This window comes from Eurytemora carolleeae, unplaced genomic scaffold (assembly GCF_000591075.1).
Source record: "Eurytemora carolleeae unplaced genomic scaffold, Eaff_2.0 scaffold926, whole genome shotgun sequence".
Lineage (NCBI taxonomy): Eukaryota > Metazoa > Arthropoda > Copepoda > Calanoida > Temoridae > Eurytemora > Eurytemora carolleeae.
The window spans coordinates 24,873-46,100 of NW_019396816.1; the positions used below are offsets into that span (position 1 = coordinate 24,873).

Consider the following 21,228-nt stretch of genomic DNA (forward strand, 5'->3'; position numbering starts at 1 on the left):
GGGTTTTAGGTTTAAAATAAGTAGGGCTGGGCACGTGTCTGTATTTTCTTGACTATTCCGTATAAACTTATATTTACAACACAGATAACCATGTTCCCAAACCGTTCGTATTATCTTTGAACTCAACGTTCAGAGCTGAAAACTTTAGAATTGGATACCTTTAATCTCAATCACTTAATCTGAATATCCAATATGAACACTTTAAATTTCCTTCTTAATCAACGTATTTTTTTCCTTTTCTCTCCCTGCCAGATTCCGACCAATGAGAGTTCAACCATTAAATATCGCGCAAAATTTCAAAATTTACAACTTCTCTGATTGGCTGTTCTGGTTTCTCCAAACCCCACTTGATTGTTTGAGTCATATACACTTTTGTTGATACAATCTTAAGATTAAATTAATTTAGAAAAAGAGAAGATAAAGCATTGATCTCGATATCCACAATTATAAAGTTAGTTAACATTAACAGATGAAAACATTAACCTTTCTGTTCGTGAACCAAAGTTAGCGTGGATTTTTCAAAGTTTGAGTTCGTAAACGGAATTTTGCTCAGACCTATTAAAATGACGAAGGGAAATTGTTTATGTTTGAATGAACTAATATCCTCGGTATTGAAGTTTATTGAACCAAGGAAAACTAGCTCTAGCAGGATAATGTTAAACGTGGGATGGAAACCCCTGGCCGCCATGAGCCTTCACTATGCAGTATAAATTTCATATTTAAAATTGAGACGTTTTTTTGCGCAAAATTATTTATTTTTAGATAAATCTTGTTTCAAAGAGTTATCTAATTTTTTTATTTACAAAAAGATATTTCTTCAATCAAATTTTTTATTAAATCAAATCACTTTTTATTTGAGAAATAATTTTCTTTCTATCTTCCTTTTGAAGTTTTAGTATAAAAATTGCACGGCATAGTGGAGGCTCAGTGCTGCATAGCAAATCTGGGAGGCTCATGAAGGCCAGAGCCCAAAACTTAAGACAGGGTATCGTTAAGAAAACCAGTTTTAAAACCCGGGTTTCACGAATGGGGTTACACTGTTTTGTGAATATCAATATTTTTGTTATGAAATATAATTTTTTTCAGTTTGATTATATTTTCCATTTTTTTCGAATTTCTTAAATCAAAATCTACATAAATGTTAAGACCCCAAAAAGGAAACTCCCGAGTTTTGTTTAACGATACTCTTTTAAATTTCGGGCTCGGGGGTTCCCTGAACACTGTACAGTGTACATTCACTAATAGACTATTTTCTAAACTTTTAAAGCTTAAAAAGTTTCCTCAAAATTCGTATAAAAATAGCGACAATTTCATGGCTTTTCAGTTTTCTTTATACTTTATCTCAAATTTTAACGCAGAAGCCAAATAACAATCCAAAAAGACAATACTTTTTAGGTTCTTTTTTCTTTATATTTTCCAAAGAGAATAGAATATATATTAGAGTGGAATTTAGACAATCCCTCGGTATGAATTTTGTCAGTCCCTTTCAGCCTGAAAGGGAGTTCAAAGTGTACAATTCATGTAAATATTGGATTTCCCTCTTTGATTACCTGCAGGCTACAATTATAGGAATATGTTTTTAATGCAAAAATAAATATTAGATTGATTTTTATCCACGTGGGCATGACAGGCTATCAGAGAATTAATTTAAAGAAAATAAAATAATCTTTAAGAAAACTTTTCTATAAAATGATGCTCCAGGGCCCAAAAGGTTATATAGCACAAATGTGTGAAGTACACCTGCAGTATGGAAACATTACAACAAAATGGCCGTTTTACACTTTTTTCGACTAAATTCCACTCTAATATATATTCTATGCTCTTTAATATTTTCTCTTGGATACCATTCTTAACAAAAAAAACTTTTACGCAATACAATTTTAAAATGATTGAACCTTTACAGATTTTTGTGAAGCACAGGGCAAAAAATCTACAAAAATTTTTAAAACTAGATTTGTTCGCCTTTTAGCACCGCCAGATTCACAACGGTACCTTCAAAAGCTTGGTCAGATATCAATGTTTATAAACTCAAAAAAAAGATAATTTTCAATTGTGGTCTATCTACAAAAATCTCTCGTAAAATCTTTTAAACCTTAAAGAACGAAAGTATATTCTTTATTATTTAAAGGTTTCAACTGTCCCGTTGTGAGTACAGCATTGACATCTTTATATGGTCCCTTTAACCTTTTGCTTTACTGAAATAGAAAAGGTAAAAAGGCCTAAACTTCACAACATTGTAAAATAAAAAATCTAATTTTGAAAAAAGTTTATTTTTTTTTTAAAATATTGGATTTAAATGAATTTATATTTGAAAAAAATTAATGTCCGATCTAATTGTTGAATTGTTGTAGTCTAAATATAACTTACCAAATACATTACCACGGCAACTATAGATGATTATGGCAACAGAAAAATGGATCAATTTTGCATGACGTCACAAGTGTCAAGAAAGACGATAATTTGTCCAATTAGAAAACATGACTTCACAGATTCAGCATAGAAAAATAAATATAAAATGAAAGACAACTCAAAAGTACATGTGGGAGTATATTAACCGTAATTTATTCTAAAGATCTATTTGATAAATTACAAACCTTTGTTTATGTAGATCTTCAGAACAAGCAAAGACTAAAGTCTTGGATGCATAAAAGGGTTGAAAGACCTGAGCCCCAAGATTCAAGAAACATTTCTGTGCCTAGGCATTTTTCGGGATGAATACAGGGTCCCCCACAAAGGATGAGACTTCAGAGACGATTGTATAGTGAGTTTATACAATATGTTTCTTTACATTCATGATTCTCTGCAACTGTTCATTTGATTCTTTCTTTGTCAGATTATTAAATAGACCATTAAAATACTATATTTAAGGCTAATTTAAACTTGGGATCGTCTTATTTTAAGAGTTTCTGGTCGTCTTTGCAGTCTCATTCTTTGTGAGTAACCCTGTATGATATGAAAAAAACTGTCAGAAAATCAACATTTTATATTCCCTAACTTTTAACAACAAGTGTATTTATTCTAGAACTATAACAAATTCGTATAAAAAATTTTAAACTACTTTTCTAGCCTCTTCTTAAATAAGCCTTATATTTTCCTAAACTGTTATAAAATAAACATAATATTTTCCTAAACTGTTATAAAATAAACATAATATTTTCCTAAACTGTTGTAAAATTATAAAATTATTTTCCCAAACTGTTTAAAGCCTGGGCATTATGGTTGGCTGAGATATAAAAATGTTGAGGTTAACAAGAATTATCAGTTGCTTGACGGCATCTTAACAAATATCTAGGCTAATCTTCAGTTTTGAATTTATTCATTTACGTTTCAGGGGTTCACACAATTTTTTTAAAAATCCATCCCAGGCTCTGGGGCGGCTAATTCAATTGTTAAAGGGTGACAATTCATATATTTATTGCGCGCGAAACATGCAGATTTTAGCCTTTTATGTCCTTTATATTTGTGAAAACTGTCTGCTGTACCCTTCCCCTACCCCCCCCCTCGCCCCGATGCCCCCCTACGGTTCTACCCAAACTTATAAATTTTCTTCTTTAACAATAATTCTTTTTTATTCTAAAATTGAAAGAGATTAATTCACAGAATGATGAAAGTTTTTTTTCTTGGCTTATGGTGAGTTTTAAAGTGTTACCGTGAAAACCAGAAAACTATGGAATTATTGTCGTCTTTGTTTCTTTTTACGTAAAATTTCGCTAAGGATTTTGCTTAAACTGATATTTCTGAAAATGTTTAGAAATTGGAGCTTTTATGTACAGTATCGTTAATCATAAACGCTATAATGTGGAAGATATCATCAATTTTCTTGCTTATACAGTGCTCAATTCTGACAATTTTTTCATTGTTACTAAAGCAGAAATGCGCGATTTTTCTTTGTGTGACAGTGCTTTTATGGCTAAACTGTTGTGAACAGCACATACCAGCTCTTTCAAGTAGATGTATGTTTTATGGCTAAACTGTTGTGAACTGCACATACCAGCTCTTTCAAGTAGATGTATGTTTTATGGCTAAACTGTTGTGAACTGCACATACCAGCTTTTTCAAGTAGATGTATGTACTATGTATGTACTATGTATGTACTATGTATGCACTATGTATGTACTATGTATGTACTATGTATGTACTATGTATGTACTATGTAGGCGTAATTTCAAGTAATTTCATGCAAAAATGGTAATGTCAGATTCACAACAGTGTCATTAAAAGCTTTGTCTGATCAAGTATAAATTAGATATCAACGTTTTTCATTTCAAGTGACTTGCGCTTTTCTACTGCAGGAGAAACCATGTATAGGAATAATCAAAAATTATAACACTTTTAAAGCAAGAAAAACGACAATATCTTCGACATCATTAATAATATTTTTCACGGATAACGGTGTGAGTATGGCATTGCCATCTTTACATGGAGGGTCATTTGACATTCTCCAGTCTTAAAGTAGCACGATCTGCATATGCATTCACTCGTACTGTCCAGTCAGGTTACCCAGTGTCCTTTTATGCAACAGATATACGTACCCTCGCATAATAACAGCACTTACTGTTCTTTCGAAATGAGAGTCAGTGGAAATTATGTTTCTAGAGTCCCTTATTATTACCATTTTCTAGCTTGGCCTGCCTGAGTTTTGCCGCTGATGGACCTTTACCTGAATATATTTTGGGAGAATATAAATATGAATCCTCGGAGAACTATGACGAGTTCCTGACTGATCTAGGTAACCATAGAGTTCCTTACTGATCTAGGTAATCATAGAGTTCCTGACTGATCTAGGTAATCATAGANCATAGAGAGTATAATTGGACATTTGCGTAGATTTTAATTTTAGAAATCAGAAAACAAAAAGAGAATGCTAAAAAACATAAGAAATAATTTTTCTGAACAAAAATATTGGTTTCTACAAAGCTGCCTGACCCCATTCATGAAACCGGGGTATCGATACTGGGTTTCATTACAATTCTCTGTCTTAAGTTTCGGGCTCTGTGAACTAACTGATCAATATTAATATCTCTGTGAACTAACTGATCAATATTAATATCTCTGTGAACTGTAAAGACTAAAGAGTTTCTAACTGATAAATATCAATAACCTGAAAACCCCCTGGAAACTATAGATTTTACTGATCTAGGGGGGCTGAACCTTCAAAGCTTCCCCCTTGCGTGTACGCCTCTGATTTGTTTAAGAACTGTTTGTGCACTTTACTTAAGAACAATATTGAAACTACTTTTAATCTTGTTTTTAATACTTCTTAGAGTTTTTTTAATGAAAAATATATTTTCCAAGAAAGTATTTATTTTCTTGAAAAATTAAATTAAATTAAAATAGCTCCTTAAGTAATCTTGTATCTTTCCCATCGTTTAATTTTATAAAAGCGTAAATTTTGTATTTTGTTCCGTAATTTTAGAAAGAAAACAAATGTTAGTCCACAATCTATATATATTTCGGTTTCTATTTTTCTAACAGTAAGGTATTTTTCGTACATTCCGCTACGCTGGTATTTTTCTAACAGTGCGGTATTTTTCATACATTCCGATACGTTAGTATTTTTCTAACAGTGCGGTATTTTTCATACATTACGCTATGCTGGTATTTTTCTAACCGTGTGGTAATTTTCTAACAGTACAGTATTTTTCTAACCGTTTATGGTATTTTTCTAACCGTGCGGTATTTTTCTTACATTACGCTACGCTGGTATTTTTATAACAGTACGATATTTTTCTAACCGTATGGTATTTTTCTAACTGTATGGTATTTTTCTAACAGTGTGGTGTTTTTCTTACATCACGCTATGCTGGTATTTTTCTAACCGTACAGTATTTTTCTAACCGTATGGTATTTTCTAACCGTATGGTATTTCTCTAACCGTATGGTATTTTTCTAACAGTGCGGTATTTATCTTACATTACGCTATGCTGGTACTTTTCTAACAGTATGGTATTTTTCTAACCGTATGGTATTTTTCTAATGTCTCAGATATTGGGAGTGGGTACAAAACGTCGAATAACAAAACGTAAAAAGTTTTAGTTTTTTTCTTTTGAAATTATTTTTCTTATTTTATCAGGTTTGAACTGGTTCACAAGGCAGATAATTCAGAGCGTGAACCCTAGAATAACAATTAGGAAAAATATCATTTAAAATTTGAATTAAATGTTTTCTTTAGAATTTCCAGGCCCGAACTTTTAGCGACGTTTTGAACCACATCGCGTTATAAAGATATTAAGATAAATGATGTGAATGATATTAAGACGAATGAAAATCTGATCTTGTTTATAAGATATATCACTAATCAACAACGCTTTTCCTGACTCGAGACGTTTAAAAAATCCTGATAATTTCTGTATTGTTTCTCATAAACAATTCACTTTTGCAGAGAAACCACAAAATTCTGATAATTTCTGTATTGTTTCTCATAAACAAGTCACTTTTGCAGAGAAACCACGAATGAAAATAACCAGTTTAAATAAACCAAAAAATAGATAAATAATTCATTACTTACTTAAACAAAGCTTTTAGTTTTATGAGTTGTGAATAAAGGGCATGGGCATATTTCCATCTGTGTATGGAGGGTCACTTGAAACAACGCTTACAGTCCCTTTAACGCTGATTCACAGCGGAACCTTTTAATTTAAAGTTGAGAATAGATTAGTTGTGTCTTCTTATTGGTTCAACCTTTAAAATATCTATCCAAGGAATTAAATTAACTTAATCTGTTAAACCTTCAAAATATACGGATTACTGCTTTATGTAAGGATTAAAATTACAAAAGTTTAGAACTTGTTAAACCTCTTGATGAAAAAGTCTCCTTTTTATTAAAACTTGATTTTTGTTCAGTCAAGGTGGCGGGAAAATAAAATTAACACTTGGATCCAGCCTCTTCTCTAGTACATCAGAATTCGAGGTATTAAAATAAAAACAAACGAAGACGACAGTAAAAAGAAATTCTTACGTTCTGTTCAGATAAATAAATATTTTGATAGCGATATCGACCTACTGATAGAATTTCAAAATGACAAAGATTTTATCTGAACAGAATGTTAAAAATATCACACAATTTTTTTTACATTGCTATCAATTTGTAAGAAGTCGAGCAAACGGAATTTCAAAATGTTTTAGTTTAGTTTCTTTACCTCATAAAGCCTTCTAGTACTCAGTAGTAATATATGTTATTTGCTGGATTGCCTGCCGTTGCCCATGGGTCTACAGGGTGTCCCACGAAACATGACAGTATGCAGGACGACTTGAATGTCGTCTTGATTTTTGATATAATTTGCTGCGTTTATTTGTCAACCTAATTTTAGAAGTAAATTTCTAGAGATAATAATCACAAAATTTTCCTTGTCCTGCCATTTCCAAAATGTGGTCTACCTTTTTTGTGCTTTCAATATTGCCCGAGATATGAAGAATTTCGTTCAGATTTCGACAATTTTGCTTTTATTTAACAAAATTGAAATCTGAACCAAACTCTTTATATCTCCGGTAATATTGAAAGCACAAAAAACGCAGACCACTTTTTGGAAATGCCAGGGCTAGGAGAATTATGTGATAATTGTTTCAAGAATCATACATGTTAAAGTAGATAGAAGACTAAATGTCACAAATAAATTCAAATACCAAAGACGACTTTCAAGTCGTCTTGCTATTGTCACGTTTCGTGGGACACCCTGTATATTATTATTCGTAGAGTCATACTCTGCATAAAAAGATACTCCCATCGTTTACCCGGGCTCGGTATTAAATCATGGATTAAAATTAAATTTCAAAAATGTTTATAAAATGTTCAGCCTTAACTTAATTATATACATTGACTCGACTTAAATTGGCTAAATATGTTTTTTTTGTTAGCTTCTGATTGTTATTTTTCTTTTATATTGTATTTTTATCTACTCATTAGTAAATGGCGAGCAAATCTTATTTTTAAAAATTCTATTTAAAAAAACATGTGTATATAATATCTATGTATATTTAAATATGTAAATCTATTAATTTGTTTCTCAGCTCGGGGTTCCATTCATGGAGAAAGATCCTCGTGGTGGAAATGTGCCGGCTATCGCAACTTTTGGTTTGTATTAAAGGGACTGTACGCGTAATTTCAAGTTGTGACCCTCGATGGCAATTGCCCGATTTACAACGGTAATATTGAAATTTTGAAAATAATGCGAAAATTTCGTTTGTATTTCGAAAACTTTTTCGTGAAAAATGAATGAAGCGAAAAATGCAAAATCTAGGCAAACTCTCACGAAAAGATATTCCCAAAAATTTGTCTTTTTTGAATATTCGAAAAAATTTTGCATTTTTCAAAAAAATTCCTTATTTACCACGAAATTATTTTTTTCGCGAAATTTATAATTTCTTATTTCGCGAAATTTCGAATTTCTTATTTCGCGAAAATTTCGCACTTTTTTCTCGAAACAGATTGAGGCGAAATTTTCCTATTTCGCTTGAAACCCTAGTTTGAAGTAGCAAAGGCATGAATATATATTTTAGTCTTGACCTGCCAAAGCTTTTAAGTTTACGTACTGTTGTAAAAAGGGCATTGTCATCTATGCATGGAGGGTCACTTGTGATTATACTCACAGTCCCTTTACACTCACAATTCAAATACACAGATAGTAAGCCTTCACTTAGTTTTTCCTTGTATTTTCTATCAGGGTCAAAATTTGGCAATGTTTTCAGAATTGTTTATTTGAATTATTTGTTTTCTTACGCTAAAAATTTGGTTAATTTGGAGCCCGACATATGCCAAAAAAACGACCAAAAACGATGCAAAAACGAAAATGTGTTGTAACGAAAGTTTTTGGATAATTTTTCTTTTTTTAGAATCAAGATATTGCTAAGTTAAAAAAAAAGTAAATTTTAACTTGAAACAGTTTTAAATCTTAAAAGTATTATTAATTAATAATTAATAATCCAAAACGTTTCACAACACTATACATATACATAGAGTAACATATTAATTAATAAATATTTGCTGTAATATACTCTACTCCAACAGTTGTTCCTCTAAATAATAAATATTCTGAGATTTTTGTTTGTAACTCAAAAGATGAACAGTGAACTCAAAAAAACTGTGGAAAAGGAAGACGACTTTTAGACTCTAATTATGTTTTGAATTAGATATTCCAATTTGAGCATAAGACACAGCAATTATGTAGTGTATACTGTTTACTGTATAAAAACCCATTTTAATTAATTTTAGATTTATGAGGTAATGGTAAAACTATTTTCTTTGTAATACCATCAAATTTACTTTATTATTGTTTTCCTATTCCACAGATTTCCTATGCTCACTGTAAGCAAAAACTAAAGAAATGCAAAAAAAATGTGAATTTGATGTAAAAATTGTTAGTATATCTGATTTTGCAGCACACTTATAATTAGAAGTACATAAACAAAAGCTAAAAAATATAAAACCATAAAAGAAAGAGAAATTGATAAAATTGTTTCAGCTGGTAACTCACTAAAGAAAGTATTGACCCCCACGGAGGACCCAGCTTACACGGAGATCAGAACATTTACAGAGAATGGGAAGCGTATGACGGTTACCCTCAGGTAAATAGGAACTGAGTTGAAGATCGTCATTGATCTATGAATTAACTTGCGGCATTCGTCCACCTAATTTTAGAAGTAAAATTATAAAAAACAAGATTTGTTTATCTTCATTTACAGTATTGAGTAAAAAAATGCCAACCACTTTTTAGAAATGCCAATGTTAAGTTAATTCCAAGGATGAATGCTGCAAAATACTTTAGAGATTAAAGACGATCTTCAATCCGTCTTTTAACATGTAATTTCGTGGCACACAATTATATATTGTCATGGATTGAGATGATTCCAGGTATTTTCTTAACACGTTAAAGAACCCAACCCGGTATAACAAATTTCCATTATAATTCCTTTATTTCCGATAAGTATTATTAAATTATATCTGGCAATCTGCACTAAATATCATTTTAAGGAATTTTATTGGATTTCGTTACAATTTCAGTTAATTGCAAAGGCATATCGTCTTTCTCACGAAGCTAAAATGTGTCCTTTTTAGTATATGTTTTGCTTATTAAAGGGAGTGTTCGCGTAAAATGAACGGGGGTACAGGCTAACGGCGAAAAATAAGCACTTTTAAGCGCTACTAATCTTACTTCTATCTGTTGCGTCTATCAGGAGAAAATTGTTGAAACGACTCATACCAAAGACCGTAGCGTCCATACAAATTCAGAAAATTGCAAACTTGCAACATTCAATTTAATTCCAAACAAATAATTCAGATATTACAACCAATAGTCATCGATAATTTTTCGATCCATTCGTAAATAGTTGATATTTAATAATATCCTTTTATTTTTTATGATCTGATAGTTACTTTTGAAAACATTTATTCCTGTTTCGAGGATTTCTAATAATGAGGAAGAGATTTTCATATTTTTCAGAAATGTTCGAAAATCTAGCGCCAGCGAAATTTTTTTTTTTTTAATCAGAAATATTGTGAAATATTAACTTTATACGAATTCGACGAAAAATAATCAATGACTATTGTTTGTAATATCTGAATGATAATTGTTTGGAATTAAATTGATTATTTTATGATCCGAGTTGAATGATGCAACTTTTTGAATTTGTATGGACGCTACGTTCTTCAGCATAAGTCGTTTTTAACAATTTTCTCCTTATAGATGCAACAGATAGAAATAACATTAGGAGCGATCAAAAGCGTTTATTTTTCGCCATAAGCCTATACCCCCTTTCATTTTTCACGAACACTCTCTTTAATTCACGCATATATTAATTTAGTGTGGTTGGAAGTCCTATCACAGCAACAAGATACTTCCAAAAGGTCTAGAAACTGGTTCAAAAACTGGTTTCGAAATAAACAAAGAAACATTTTTTGTTTATATTAATCCTAGTGCAGTACCATGTCTCCAGTAAGGTTTATAAATTGTCATTTATAATAATTATGTAATAAATTCTTAAATGTGAATTACTACAATTATTCGGCTTTAAAAATATTTAAGAAAACCTATTTTAAAAAATCCCAATCCTAGATCCACCGACTTTCTTAAGTGTATTCTTTAAATGCTTTATTTCATGCTTTAGAAAAAAAGAAGTTTAGTAGCAAAGAGTCATGAATAGAAGGAAATAGTCGTCATATAAGTCTCATCCTTAAAGGAAACCCTGAGCTCGTGATTTTAAGACTTCGACTCGAGCTGTAATTCCTTAAATCTGACTTTCTGACCCAATCTTTGACCCAGCTTGTGTCACGTGATTGACAGCTGCAAGATCTTCGGCTCGACTTAAGGAGTTAGGCCCAATGAAATTGAAACCTACCTTGGTTGGTTTTAGTGGCGAATAAGGCTCAATGTTGAGTCTTGTTCTCATAAAAACCCGAAATGCGCCAATTCCTACCATGAAAATCCGCCAAATAGAATATTAAACCGGTTTTTTGAACTCAACTCTGTGGAAAATAAGATGAAGCTTGAATCCAAAAGCTCAAGCAGTAAATAAGGCCCTACGACTGCTTTGACCCAAGCGAGGGGAGGAAGGCCAACCACATCAATCTCTAGTCCGAACCACATTCTCATCATTTTCTCGTCCGAACCACATCGAAATCCTCGTCCTTTCAATATTATTTTTTTTAAGTGTCCGATCCTTGAAACTAAATACATTTTTTAAAAATATGGCGAACTTTTGATTTCTGGATATCGGAATTAATGCTTGATCCACTCTTTTTCTTTATCTCGAGATTAAATAATGCTTGTTCTCCTCTTACTATTAATCTCCAGATTAATTAACTGATCGGGATTAAGGATATCCCATTCAAAAGTTTTCAGCTCAGATGTGATAAGTCGTGGGACTAGGTTTGGAGAAGACGGAGGAACAGGGTCGGGTTTGCTCCATTGCTAGGTTATAAAGGTTCCTGATTTGAGACAGTAGGCAGTAAACAGTAACAAAGGTGCCAGGAACTATTGCATTCCTAATTTTTTGCGCTGCAAAAAATGTTAGCAAGAATTTAAGGTTCAACCATCAGCAATACCTTTTTCCAAAAAAAGCAATGCCAGAGCACCGATTTTAAAAAATGCAAATTTTTTTTAATTAAAAATCCATTGAAGTAAAATACAGGGTGTCCCAAAAAACATGGGAATTCAGTGACGAATTCGATATCGTCTTTTCAAATAATTCTTTGATTTAGTATAGTGATACCTACTGAGAAAGCTGTAATCTGTAAGAGTTTCGTCTGCTATGTTTACATTTTGTTTGTTTATGTTTTGACTGCAACCGGTTGCACTTAATAAAACAAGAAAATTACAGTATACAAACAGAGTAAACTTGTCCGTATTCACTGTTCATCTTGCGGAGACATTATAGACACATCTTTGCAGTCGTTTACCCTTTTCATAAAATAAACTCTAGCAGACATAATAATATTATGGCTTTTGAAATTAGGTATTACAATGCTAATTCATAACAAAGACGATATCGAATTCGTCACTGAATTCCCACGTTTTTTGGGACACCCTGTACAAGAAAAATTATGAGAATGTTTTAAAACTGACTATCAATAAGAGAATCAAAATAGTTTATTGCAATTAAAGTGTTCACTCTTTCACAGCAAAGGATCTTTAATCGTAGATTTAAAAGAAAGTTTATTATTAATACTGGATATTTCAGGACTATTTAAAGCCAAGCTGATCCAGCATTAAGGCAAAACAAAGCAAAGAAAATCGTCGTTAAGATTCATTGCCAACTCTTGGGATAAAATAATCTTAAAATTTTCTTAAAGGGAGTGACCGGCTATGTAAGGTAGTTGAACTGAGCATGCAGTGTTGTGGAAAGCTTCTTTCGGATTGATTTGAGACATATTAAACTTTTAAAAGATCTGCAAATCCTGAGTTTGAGCGCAAATTCGATGTTCAAAACTCCTACTTTGGGAGTGGATACGTTTTCAGAATTAGTTTTTTTAAAATTATTTAATAACGACGACATAAAGTGTAAAAAAGTTCTACAACAAACTGCAGACGTCATGTTATAGGAACATGTTGAGAAAATAAAAATGAATCTTATTATCGAAAATAAGTAATCTTGTTCGATTCTTAGTTTCTATTTTCTCATTGTTCTGGTTTCTCATTATTCACAAAGATTTTCACAGATTTTCTAGAATTATTATTGAAAACACAACATTTGAAGAATTTGAAGAAACCTGCGAATAATTTCAAAGAAAATTAGAAATTCAATATAATAATGAAAACGAAATAATCGGTTTTAGCATTTATTTGACAAATTTCTTATGAGAAATATGTTCCTAACCATCTAATTAGATTACTGTATAGTTTTTACTTTATTTTTTGTTGTCGTTATTTAATAATTTAAAAAACTTATTCTGAAACGTATCCACCCCCAAAGTAGGAGTTTTGAACGTCGAATTTGCGCTCAAACTCTTGATTTACAGATCTTTAAAAATTTTAATATTTCTCAAAGGAATCCGAAAGAAGTTTTCCACAACACTGCATACTCAGTTCAACTACCTTACATAGCTGGTAACTCCCTTTAAATTATACAAATTTTAAGTATTTTACCAAAAAATTTCACTAGACTATAACTTTTATCTATTAAATGCATTAATAACATAAGTTTCTGCTGAAGGATTAAATCATAAAAGGGTAATATCTGTGGAGCGGGGGAAAGCAGGCGGCCATGAGCCACCACTATTTCCCCTTCCGTACCACCACATTTGACTCTTCCTGGCAAAACTGCTTTTTTAATTGAGATAACTAGGGCCTTTAATGTGATTTTAAAAAATCCAGCCGCGTCACATCAAAAAAGCACAACTCAAACCATTTTTTCAATTTTACTTAAGATTAATATTTTGTGTTAAATTCTTGTACTGTTTTACAATGAAATTTGACAAATTTGACTGAATATTGCATCTTGAAGTATCACTCAGTCCATTACTAACTCCTTATACTAAATCCATCTTTAAATCACTCATTAACCAACTTTGTGATATTTCAATGTAAAAAAGAAAATCTCAACGCGCACAGTAAAATAAAAATATTAGCATGCATATCGAATCAACCCAAGATGTAGATCACTCAATTGCCATCAAACAAATAATAGAAATCAACTTAATGCTCTTTTCACAACCTCCAATTTTAAAACCATTCAGATAAAATAAATAAGTTTATTACATAGATAAAATGATAAATAAATCAAGAAGCTCTGTATCCAGTTTTCCTTTGTCTAATTCTGCGCTGGGGGGAAGTCAACTTGGACGAATTGCTGGTGGAATCAGTTTTCTTAGCAGGATGTTTTTCTTTTCTAGCATTACAGTGGGCACTCCTTTTCTCAGCACTCCTTTTCTTTCTAGTTTGAACAACATTAGACTCAGTTCCAGGATTTGACTGCCGTTGTTGCTGCTGCTACTGAGGTGGTCCCCTATAATCAGACTGTTGTTGCTGTGGTCCCCTATAATCAGACTGTTGTTGCTGTGGTCCCCTATTATCAGATTGACCAACTTGACCAAACTGAGCCTGAGATCCTTGCATCATAGTTTGATAAGGAGGTCCAAAGTTCATGCCTGGATTACCTTGAAATTGTTGCTGCATGCCCTGATCTAGCCTCCAGTTTCCCTGATTTTGGTTTAAAATGGGCTGGTTGGGTTGGTACATGTTGGGCTGGTTGGGTTGGTACATGTTGGGCTGGTTAGGTTGGTACATGTTTGGCTGGTACAAGTCAGGTTGGTACATGTTGGGCTGGTACAATTCAGGTTGGTACATGTTAAGCTGGTTGGGTTCGTTCATGTTGGGCTGGTACATATTGGGCTGGTTAGGTTGGTACATGTCGGGCTGGTTGGGTTGGTACATGTTGGGCTGGTACATGTTGGGCTGGTTGGGTTGGTACATGTCGGGCTGGTTGGGTTGGTACAAATTTGGCAGGTTGGGTAGGTACATATTTGACGGGTTGGTCTGGTATTGGTTAGGTTGGTACATGCTAGGTTCAGTCCTGTATTCACCCTGGAGCGGATTACTTTTGCCATAAAGACTTCCCCCCTGAGAATAGGAATTGTCAGGTTGAGGCCCATATGACGCAGGTTTAGGATAAGGTTGTGTCCCGGCAGGTTGCTTGTAAATACCCATGGTTGAAGAAGGATTAGGATTTCCAGCTCCGATGATGGCAGGACCATAGGGTCCAAGTGGAAGTTCACCCCTTGCTCCTGTGGCTCCATATCTGAACAAATTAAGTGAAATTATGTTTCTTTCTCCCTTTTACCGGCAACAAAATCAAAACGCCCACCCATAAAATAATGTTGAAGAATTCCCTTTAAAGGTTGCCCTAAACATTTGCAGTCACTTTTCTAAATTTCAATTACGTGAAAGTACTAAAATTCAACTTACTTGATGTTGATAGCAAAGGACTTCTTTCCCCTCTTCTTGAGAAGCGCATACAGTTGATTATAAAACTTCTCTGCTTTAGAAATACATTCCTTGTATCCTGTCTTCTTATCATCATACCTAGAGAAATATAATATACACAAACTTTATATATACACATTTGAAACAAACTTGTAAATATAACTTGTATATATTCCAAACAAATTTGAACTTTTCTGCGCATTGGGAACACTAATCAGAATAAAACTTTTCAACTTAACAGATCTTCCACATTTTTGATCAGCTTAAAGGGAGTGTTCGCGTAAAATAAGGGGGGTATAGGCTATACGTCGAAAAATATTGCGTCAAGAGGGAGAAAATTGTTAAACTCAATCCGAAGAACGTATCAGATCAAAAATAATCGAATTCAAAACAAATAAATGCAACCTATTTAACACATTTTCAGCACAGATTCACACAGATTCAGCCTGCTTATAAACAGTCTCATAAATTTTAAGAAAGGGTTGACGCCTTAGCTTAATTTTACCGCTCTAACTCGCTTTTCTGTAGCCCTTTCCATGTACATTTTAGCACTGTACAGCACTTGTTAGGTTTTTTTTTGAAGTAATTGGCAAAATTCTCAACAATTTAAGCAGTGGATTCCGTCGAGTTAATATTTTAACGAGTTGAAATCCCACTAACAGAAAAATAGAATAGTTAAACTCTTAAAATGATTACCAGAAACATCCGTCTCTATTCTGGGTACAGGTCTCCTGAGTAGCAACACAGAGACAAGCAGTAGTTGGGTCCTGGAGAGCCCTGTACGGATCATACCTAGAAAATACAGATAGTAATTCAATAATTTACTATCTTTCACTGTATTCAAGGAATGGCTATCCACCAAGCAACAAGATCAAAATTTTGTATCCTACAAATTATACATCTTTAGTTCATTTCTAGCCTTAAAACCAGGATCGATTAAAATTAAACAGGGGGGAGACCATTGAGACATGAAATCTCACTTATACCAGTAGATTTGACTGGACCAGGGGGTAGAGGGCTGAGTCCCAATAGCCTCTCCCCCTTGAATACGCCTGTATTTAAAACAACTTAAAAAATCATTACCTACACCGTCCTGGTAAACTTGATATATCCAGGTTCCCATAGTGATCCAACCAATTAGGATCAGATCCCTGATATTGACCCGGGTTAGCCTGACCATGCTCCTTCTCATGAGGACCTCCAGTTACCTACAAAAAATCAACCTTTTAGATCGTTTATTAGGATCGTTTATTAATTAAAAAGAAGAGTTCAAACTCCAATAACCATTAACCTAAGTGCAGAAATTAATCCTCAGGATTATAGATCCACTATGAGGGAAATATATCTTAAACATTACCTAATTTAAGTGGAAGAGATCAACTTTAGGAACAAACTTAAGGGAAAGAGATCAAACTAACTAAAGGTCAAAGATCAAACTAAGAGCCATAACCTAATGGCAGAGATTTAACTTCAGGATCTATTTTATCAAATGGGGAAGGGTTAAAAAAAACTACCTAAGGGGGTCAGAGATCTAACAAAAAATAAAGGGTAAAAGAAAACGTAGTTAATAACTAGATATCAAACCTCAGAGATTTCCTACTGTTTAATGAGAAAAGACAATTGTGAATACATTGTGAATCAGCATGTGGTGCATTACCAGGGAGTAAGGAATAGAAGGGAGATTTAACTGACGCGGTTTGCCCTACCATATGATTATTCATGCTTTGCAGACGGTACTCCATTTTTATAAGAATTATTCAGAATAGGTTATTGTATACGCGGTAATTGTACATCAGACAAATATTTCTTATACAAATGAAGTACCCGTCTGCAAAGCATGTATAATCATATGGTAGGGCGAACTCGTCAGATATATCTCCCTTCTATTCCTTACTCCCTGTGCATAACTCAATTCCCTTTTAAACATGGTTTTACCTTACAGATCACTATTCTGGGAAGATTACAATAAATAAAAAGTTAGCGTTGAACTTACCACTGAGCCCCAACCTGGAGAATAAACGGCGTCGAACTTCAGTAACTCCCCCTGCTTAATCTTAGAACAGGAGACAGGATCAGCCACATTGATCGCTACAACAGTTCTGCAGTTTGTAGACACCTAGTTAGAATTCAAAATATTAGAATTCAACAAGTACTCCCAGGCTTGATATTTGATATTTCCATTAAATATTTGTCATGACTACGGATGAAACAAACACTACGATCTTTATTTTGTGAACTGACAATCAATATTATTTGAGGACTAAATTTCAAACTTTTCTACAAATAAAGATATTCGGCCGCTTCGTCAGACGAGTATCTTAATCGTAGGATAAACCTACGATTAATAAATCCTAGGTTTATCCTACGTTTTAGACTTGTTGCACGATTAGGGAAGTACTGTTTCATCAGTCATAAATCTGCCCTAAATAGAGGCTGGATTACCTATCCTAAATCTACCCTGAAACAGCTGATGCTTTCATTAGTCATCCTTTAAATCCTACGATTATCTACCCTTTTTCATCCAAACTGTTGTTTATGCACATGCGCATTGGTTTCCACAAATTAGTTTGGCAAATCAAAAGTACTCCCAGGCTTGATATTTGATATTTCCATTAAATATTTGTCATGACTACGGATGAAACAAACACTACGATCTTTATTTTGTGAACTGGCAATCAAATTTATTTGAGGACTAAATTTCAAATTTTTCTACAAATAAAGATACTAAAAGCAGATATTTATTCCACTTTTACAAATATTACTAAAACATCAGAAACTGGACAATCAACGTGTAAAACATCGCATCAATCCTAACAAAAAAACTTTATTTAAAAATAATTTATGGAATATAAGAAATGTTAAAGTAATTAAGTTAATTTCACGCTGAAAACCACCTATATTTAGATGACCACTCTGATAACCAACTTCAGCTATTCACAAAAAGATTTTACAGGTGTTCCGTTGTGAATCGAGCCTTTCTACAATAGAAGGCCAATTAAAAACGCACAATATTTTACCTGAAGCTCATTAAGTCCGTTGCCAACAGATCTAGCAATCCTTTTCCCAGTCCAGTTCCCATGTCCTCTATGATACCCTCCAGGTCGAGTCAAAACAGATTCATCATTCACGGTTTCTTCAGAAACAAAGGAATCCTCAGAATCATCATTGTAATTATCCTCAACACTTACTGAATCATCTTCGGATCCTTCACCCCTAGAACATTTAAATTTGAAATAAAGACTTTCTCCTAGCAGAAAATGGTGATAATTTGTGAATTAAGCTAAAACAACAGTACAATTAATATAACAAAAATATTTCATTTCTGAATAAAATTAAAACCCCAAATGGAAAGTTAAAAGTTCAGCAATAGTTTGCTTTCCTACGTTGTAAAAAGGACAATTGAAACGTGTAGTTCTCGCCAAATTTTTTAAATTTTGATCATCCACAAACCTTCCCTGTAACCATGTGAGGTCCCACACAAAATTTGGGCCCAATCGATTCAGCCGTTTCGACGTTTTAAGGATACAAACAAACAAAGATATCTATATGCGTGAATAATAAGTTGAAACCAATATAAATGCCATAATTAATAATGGTTAACACCAACGAAATAAAACAAAACTATACAAAACTACACGATTCTTAACATTAAGAAAATGAACTATTCCGTAAGAAAAGTGTTAACTTTTAAAAAAGTACGAGCAATATCAAAAGAAGTGGGGGGGGGGGATGGACCAATAATTCTGGTTTGAACTTGGATCTAAATGAAAAATAAATCTACCAAATATAAACAACATAAACACCAATAATAAAATTCGTAAAAATTAACACACGTGAATGCAAATAAGAAAAAAGGTAAAGAAATAAACAACATATCATGCATTATTAATAAAAATATACCTTTTAATAATACCAGCTCCGCAAATACTTAAACCGACAATAAATACACAAAATATCTTCATTCTCACAAATTATAACCCAATCATGAACATACAGACAATTAAAAGCACTTCTCAAATGATCTTGAGGAACTGGGATGAAAGGGCTATTGATCAATATTGAGCGCGAAGCGCGCCAAAATCTTTTATCCCCCCTTGATTTTTTACAGGGAATTCATTCAAATTTTCGCCCAAACAACCATGGCCAGCTGGGGAGTGGGTGGTAAATGTGCATAGGCAAGATTTATATTTTTATAAAAAATCCTTATTTAATAATAATAAGTGGCACCGCAGGGAAATTTTTTTGTGGGAGTTATGGTGCTTGGTCTCTTTTTTTTGTGCTCTTAATTTTTCCAGGGGGGATCCATCCCCAAGTTCTCCAGGGAGGAGAATGTCTCCCCTAATTTTACAGGAGGGGACGTCTCCCCTTCATCCCCATAAGCCGTATCTGGCACTCATAGCCCCCCCCCCTGTGTACGCCTGTGATTGCTCATTCTGTACTCTCTTTGGTTTTATTCCGAAACGGTGGAAAATTACAAATATAAAGAAACAAGCGCATAAACAGGATTTTTAGCCAGAGGGGGCAAATGATCAAGGACATTTTTTGCTTCTCCCCCCCCCCCATGGTCCTTAAATTCCTCTGTTTTATTTAATGCCTACAATTGCATGTCCTTGTATTGTATATGCTACTGTCTAGGAAATGGTTTATTGTTCAATTGTACAAAAGTCTTCTTTGAAAAACTACTTAAAAAATATGTAATTAGTATTCTATACAGAGAAGTGGAGGAGGGGGTGTTTACTGTATAAAGTAGAACACTCTGTTTGTTTTCCTGTTATCATAGCTCAGGGTTGACCGATTTCTAATTTTTATAGAGCTTAGAGAAGTTTAGTTTGCAGGCAAATCTTGGTTCCCAAGCTGCAGTTAAACATATAATTATCATTTAAATTAATGGAATACTACTTCCTTTTAGTTTTTATTGGTTTGCTTTTTTAGATTGTATTTATCCACTGCAACATAGCTAATAATTTGATAAAGCTAAACCACCCTCCCTGGAAAAATTCCTATAAAAGCCCCTGAGAGGTGTCAACCCCCCACCACTGTATTTTTTTATTATGTCTGGAAAAGACATTATTCAACCTTAAGGGTGGACAAAATACCCAATAATAAAATATAGATATTTTTAAAAATCAAAGTATTATTGAAGGTTGCAGCATCCCATATATAAATAGACATTTGATTACAAATCTTCAGTTTGAATTCAGCTTTGGAGTTTATTGTTTAAAGCTTTTATTTAAAGATCGTCATTAGGTGACTTAGGACTGAGTTTTCGGATAATGTTTGTACATTTGGTTATTTGGTAAGTTTGTTTTTGTTATTTATCTAGATTCTGTTTTTTAGGAATTCGGAAATATTTCTGGAATATCGGGTTCTCTCAGATTTTCTGGAATTTCTAGAAATTTTGCACTAAAATTTAGATGTGTTTTTGAAATAGTTCATTATGGTGTGGAATGCATAACTCGTTCCGGAATAAATCTGGTACACTTGCTGGAACGGAAGCTTCTCAATTTACAGTTCATAATTGTTCCAATTTCTAGAATGTAACTAATTTAAATCTGAATAATGTTTTTAACTTAAAGCTTTAAAAAAATTATTCATTATCAATTGTTTAATTACTTTTCCCCATATATTTATTTCATTTTCTTGTGAATATAAACTTTTTATCATTTCAGAAATTGTATATTTTTTATGCAATATAAAACCCTATTTCATTTATTCTTTGTAACCCGTACATATAGGTTATTTAGTTCTTTAACCCGGCCTAGTCGTGGTCAACTTATTTACCTGTACCTTTTTATATCTAAATATAGACAGTTCA

At 33.0% G+C, this 21,228-nt stretch overlaps 3 protein-coding genes across 10 annotated transcripts in view; 2 read left to right on the forward strand and 1 right to left on the reverse strand.

Annotated features, from left to right (window-relative positions):
* The first annotated feature begins 3,241 nt into the window (after nt 1-3,241).
* On the forward strand, nt 3,242-10,984 carry LOC111708979 (myelin P2 protein). Its single transcript, XM_023482510.1, has 8 exons — nt 3,242-3,292; nt 3,601-3,630; nt 4,623-4,729; nt 6,074-6,131; nt 6,844-6,910; nt 8,008-8,071; nt 9,459-9,561; nt 10,798-10,984. Exons 2-8 carry the CDS (start codon nt 3,602-3,604, stop codon nt 10,844-10,846), a joined length of 477 nt encoding a protein of 158 aa, XP_023338278.1. The 5' UTR covers nt 3,242-3,292; nt 3,601; the 3' UTR covers nt 10,847-10,984.
* A 3,423-nt stretch (nt 10,985-14,407) lies between these two features.
* Nucleotides 14,408-19,462, reverse strand: LOC111708994 (altered inheritance of mitochondria protein 3). 8 transcript variants are annotated; one of them, XM_023482532.1, is made up of 9 exons: nt 19,314-19,462; nt 18,431-18,626; nt 17,407-17,529; nt 16,497-16,621; nt 16,110-16,205; nt 15,396-15,512; nt 14,880-15,228; nt 14,706-14,747; nt 14,408-14,657 (listed from the first exon to the last, which is right to left on the reverse strand). In XM_023482532.1, exons 1-9 carry the CDS (start codon nt 19,373-19,375, stop codon nt 14,421-14,423), a joined length of 1,347 nt encoding a protein of 448 aa, XP_023338300.1. In that variant the 5' UTR covers nt 19,376-19,462; the 3' UTR covers nt 14,408-14,420. The 8 variants fall into 8 exon arrangements, with proteins under 8 accessions (XP_023338300.1, XP_023338299.1, XP_023338298.1 ...); XM_023482531.1 differs by having other exon boundaries at nt 14,706-14,756; nt 14,865-15,228; XM_023482530.1 differs by having other exon boundaries at nt 14,706-14,758; nt 14,852-15,228.
* A 1,136-nt stretch (nt 19,463-20,598) lies between these two features.
* LOC111708996 (uncharacterized) overlaps nt 20,599-21,228 on the forward strand; it is a gene marked incomplete in the record, with an annotated part of 8,429 nt that continues 7,799 nt past the window's right edge. The window contains 1 exon segment of the mRNA XM_023482536.1: nt 20,599-20,709. Within this exon segment, the coding sequence (XP_023338304.1) occupies nt 20,687-20,709 (23 nt within the window).

Excerpts from the sequence above, each read along its gene's own strand:
- LOC111708979 (XM_023482510.1), top strand. The coding sequence starts at position 3,602 with ATGATGAAAGTTTTTTTTCTTGGCTTATG. Across the intron at positions 4,730-6,073 it reads CGAGTTCCTGACTGATCTAG|GTTTGAACTGGTTCACAAGG; the intron begins GTAACCATAGAG and ends TTATTTTATCAG. Across the intron at positions 6,911-8,007 it reads CTAGTACATCAGAATTCGAG|CTCGGGGTTCCATTCATGGA; the intron begins GTATTAAAATAA and ends TTTGTTTCTCAG.
- LOC111708994 (XM_023482526.1), bottom strand. The coding sequence starts at position 19,375 with ATGAAGATATTTTGTGTATTTATTGTCGGTTTAAGTATTTGCGGAGCT. Across the intron at positions 18,627-19,313 it reads GGAGCTGGTATTATTAAAAG|GGGTGAAGGATCCGAAGATG; the intron begins GTATATTTTTAT and ends TAAATGTTCTAG. Across the intron at positions 15,513-16,109 it reads AATAGAGACGGATGTTTCTG|GTATGATGATAAGAAGACAG; the intron begins GTAATCATTTTA and ends ATATTTCTCTAG.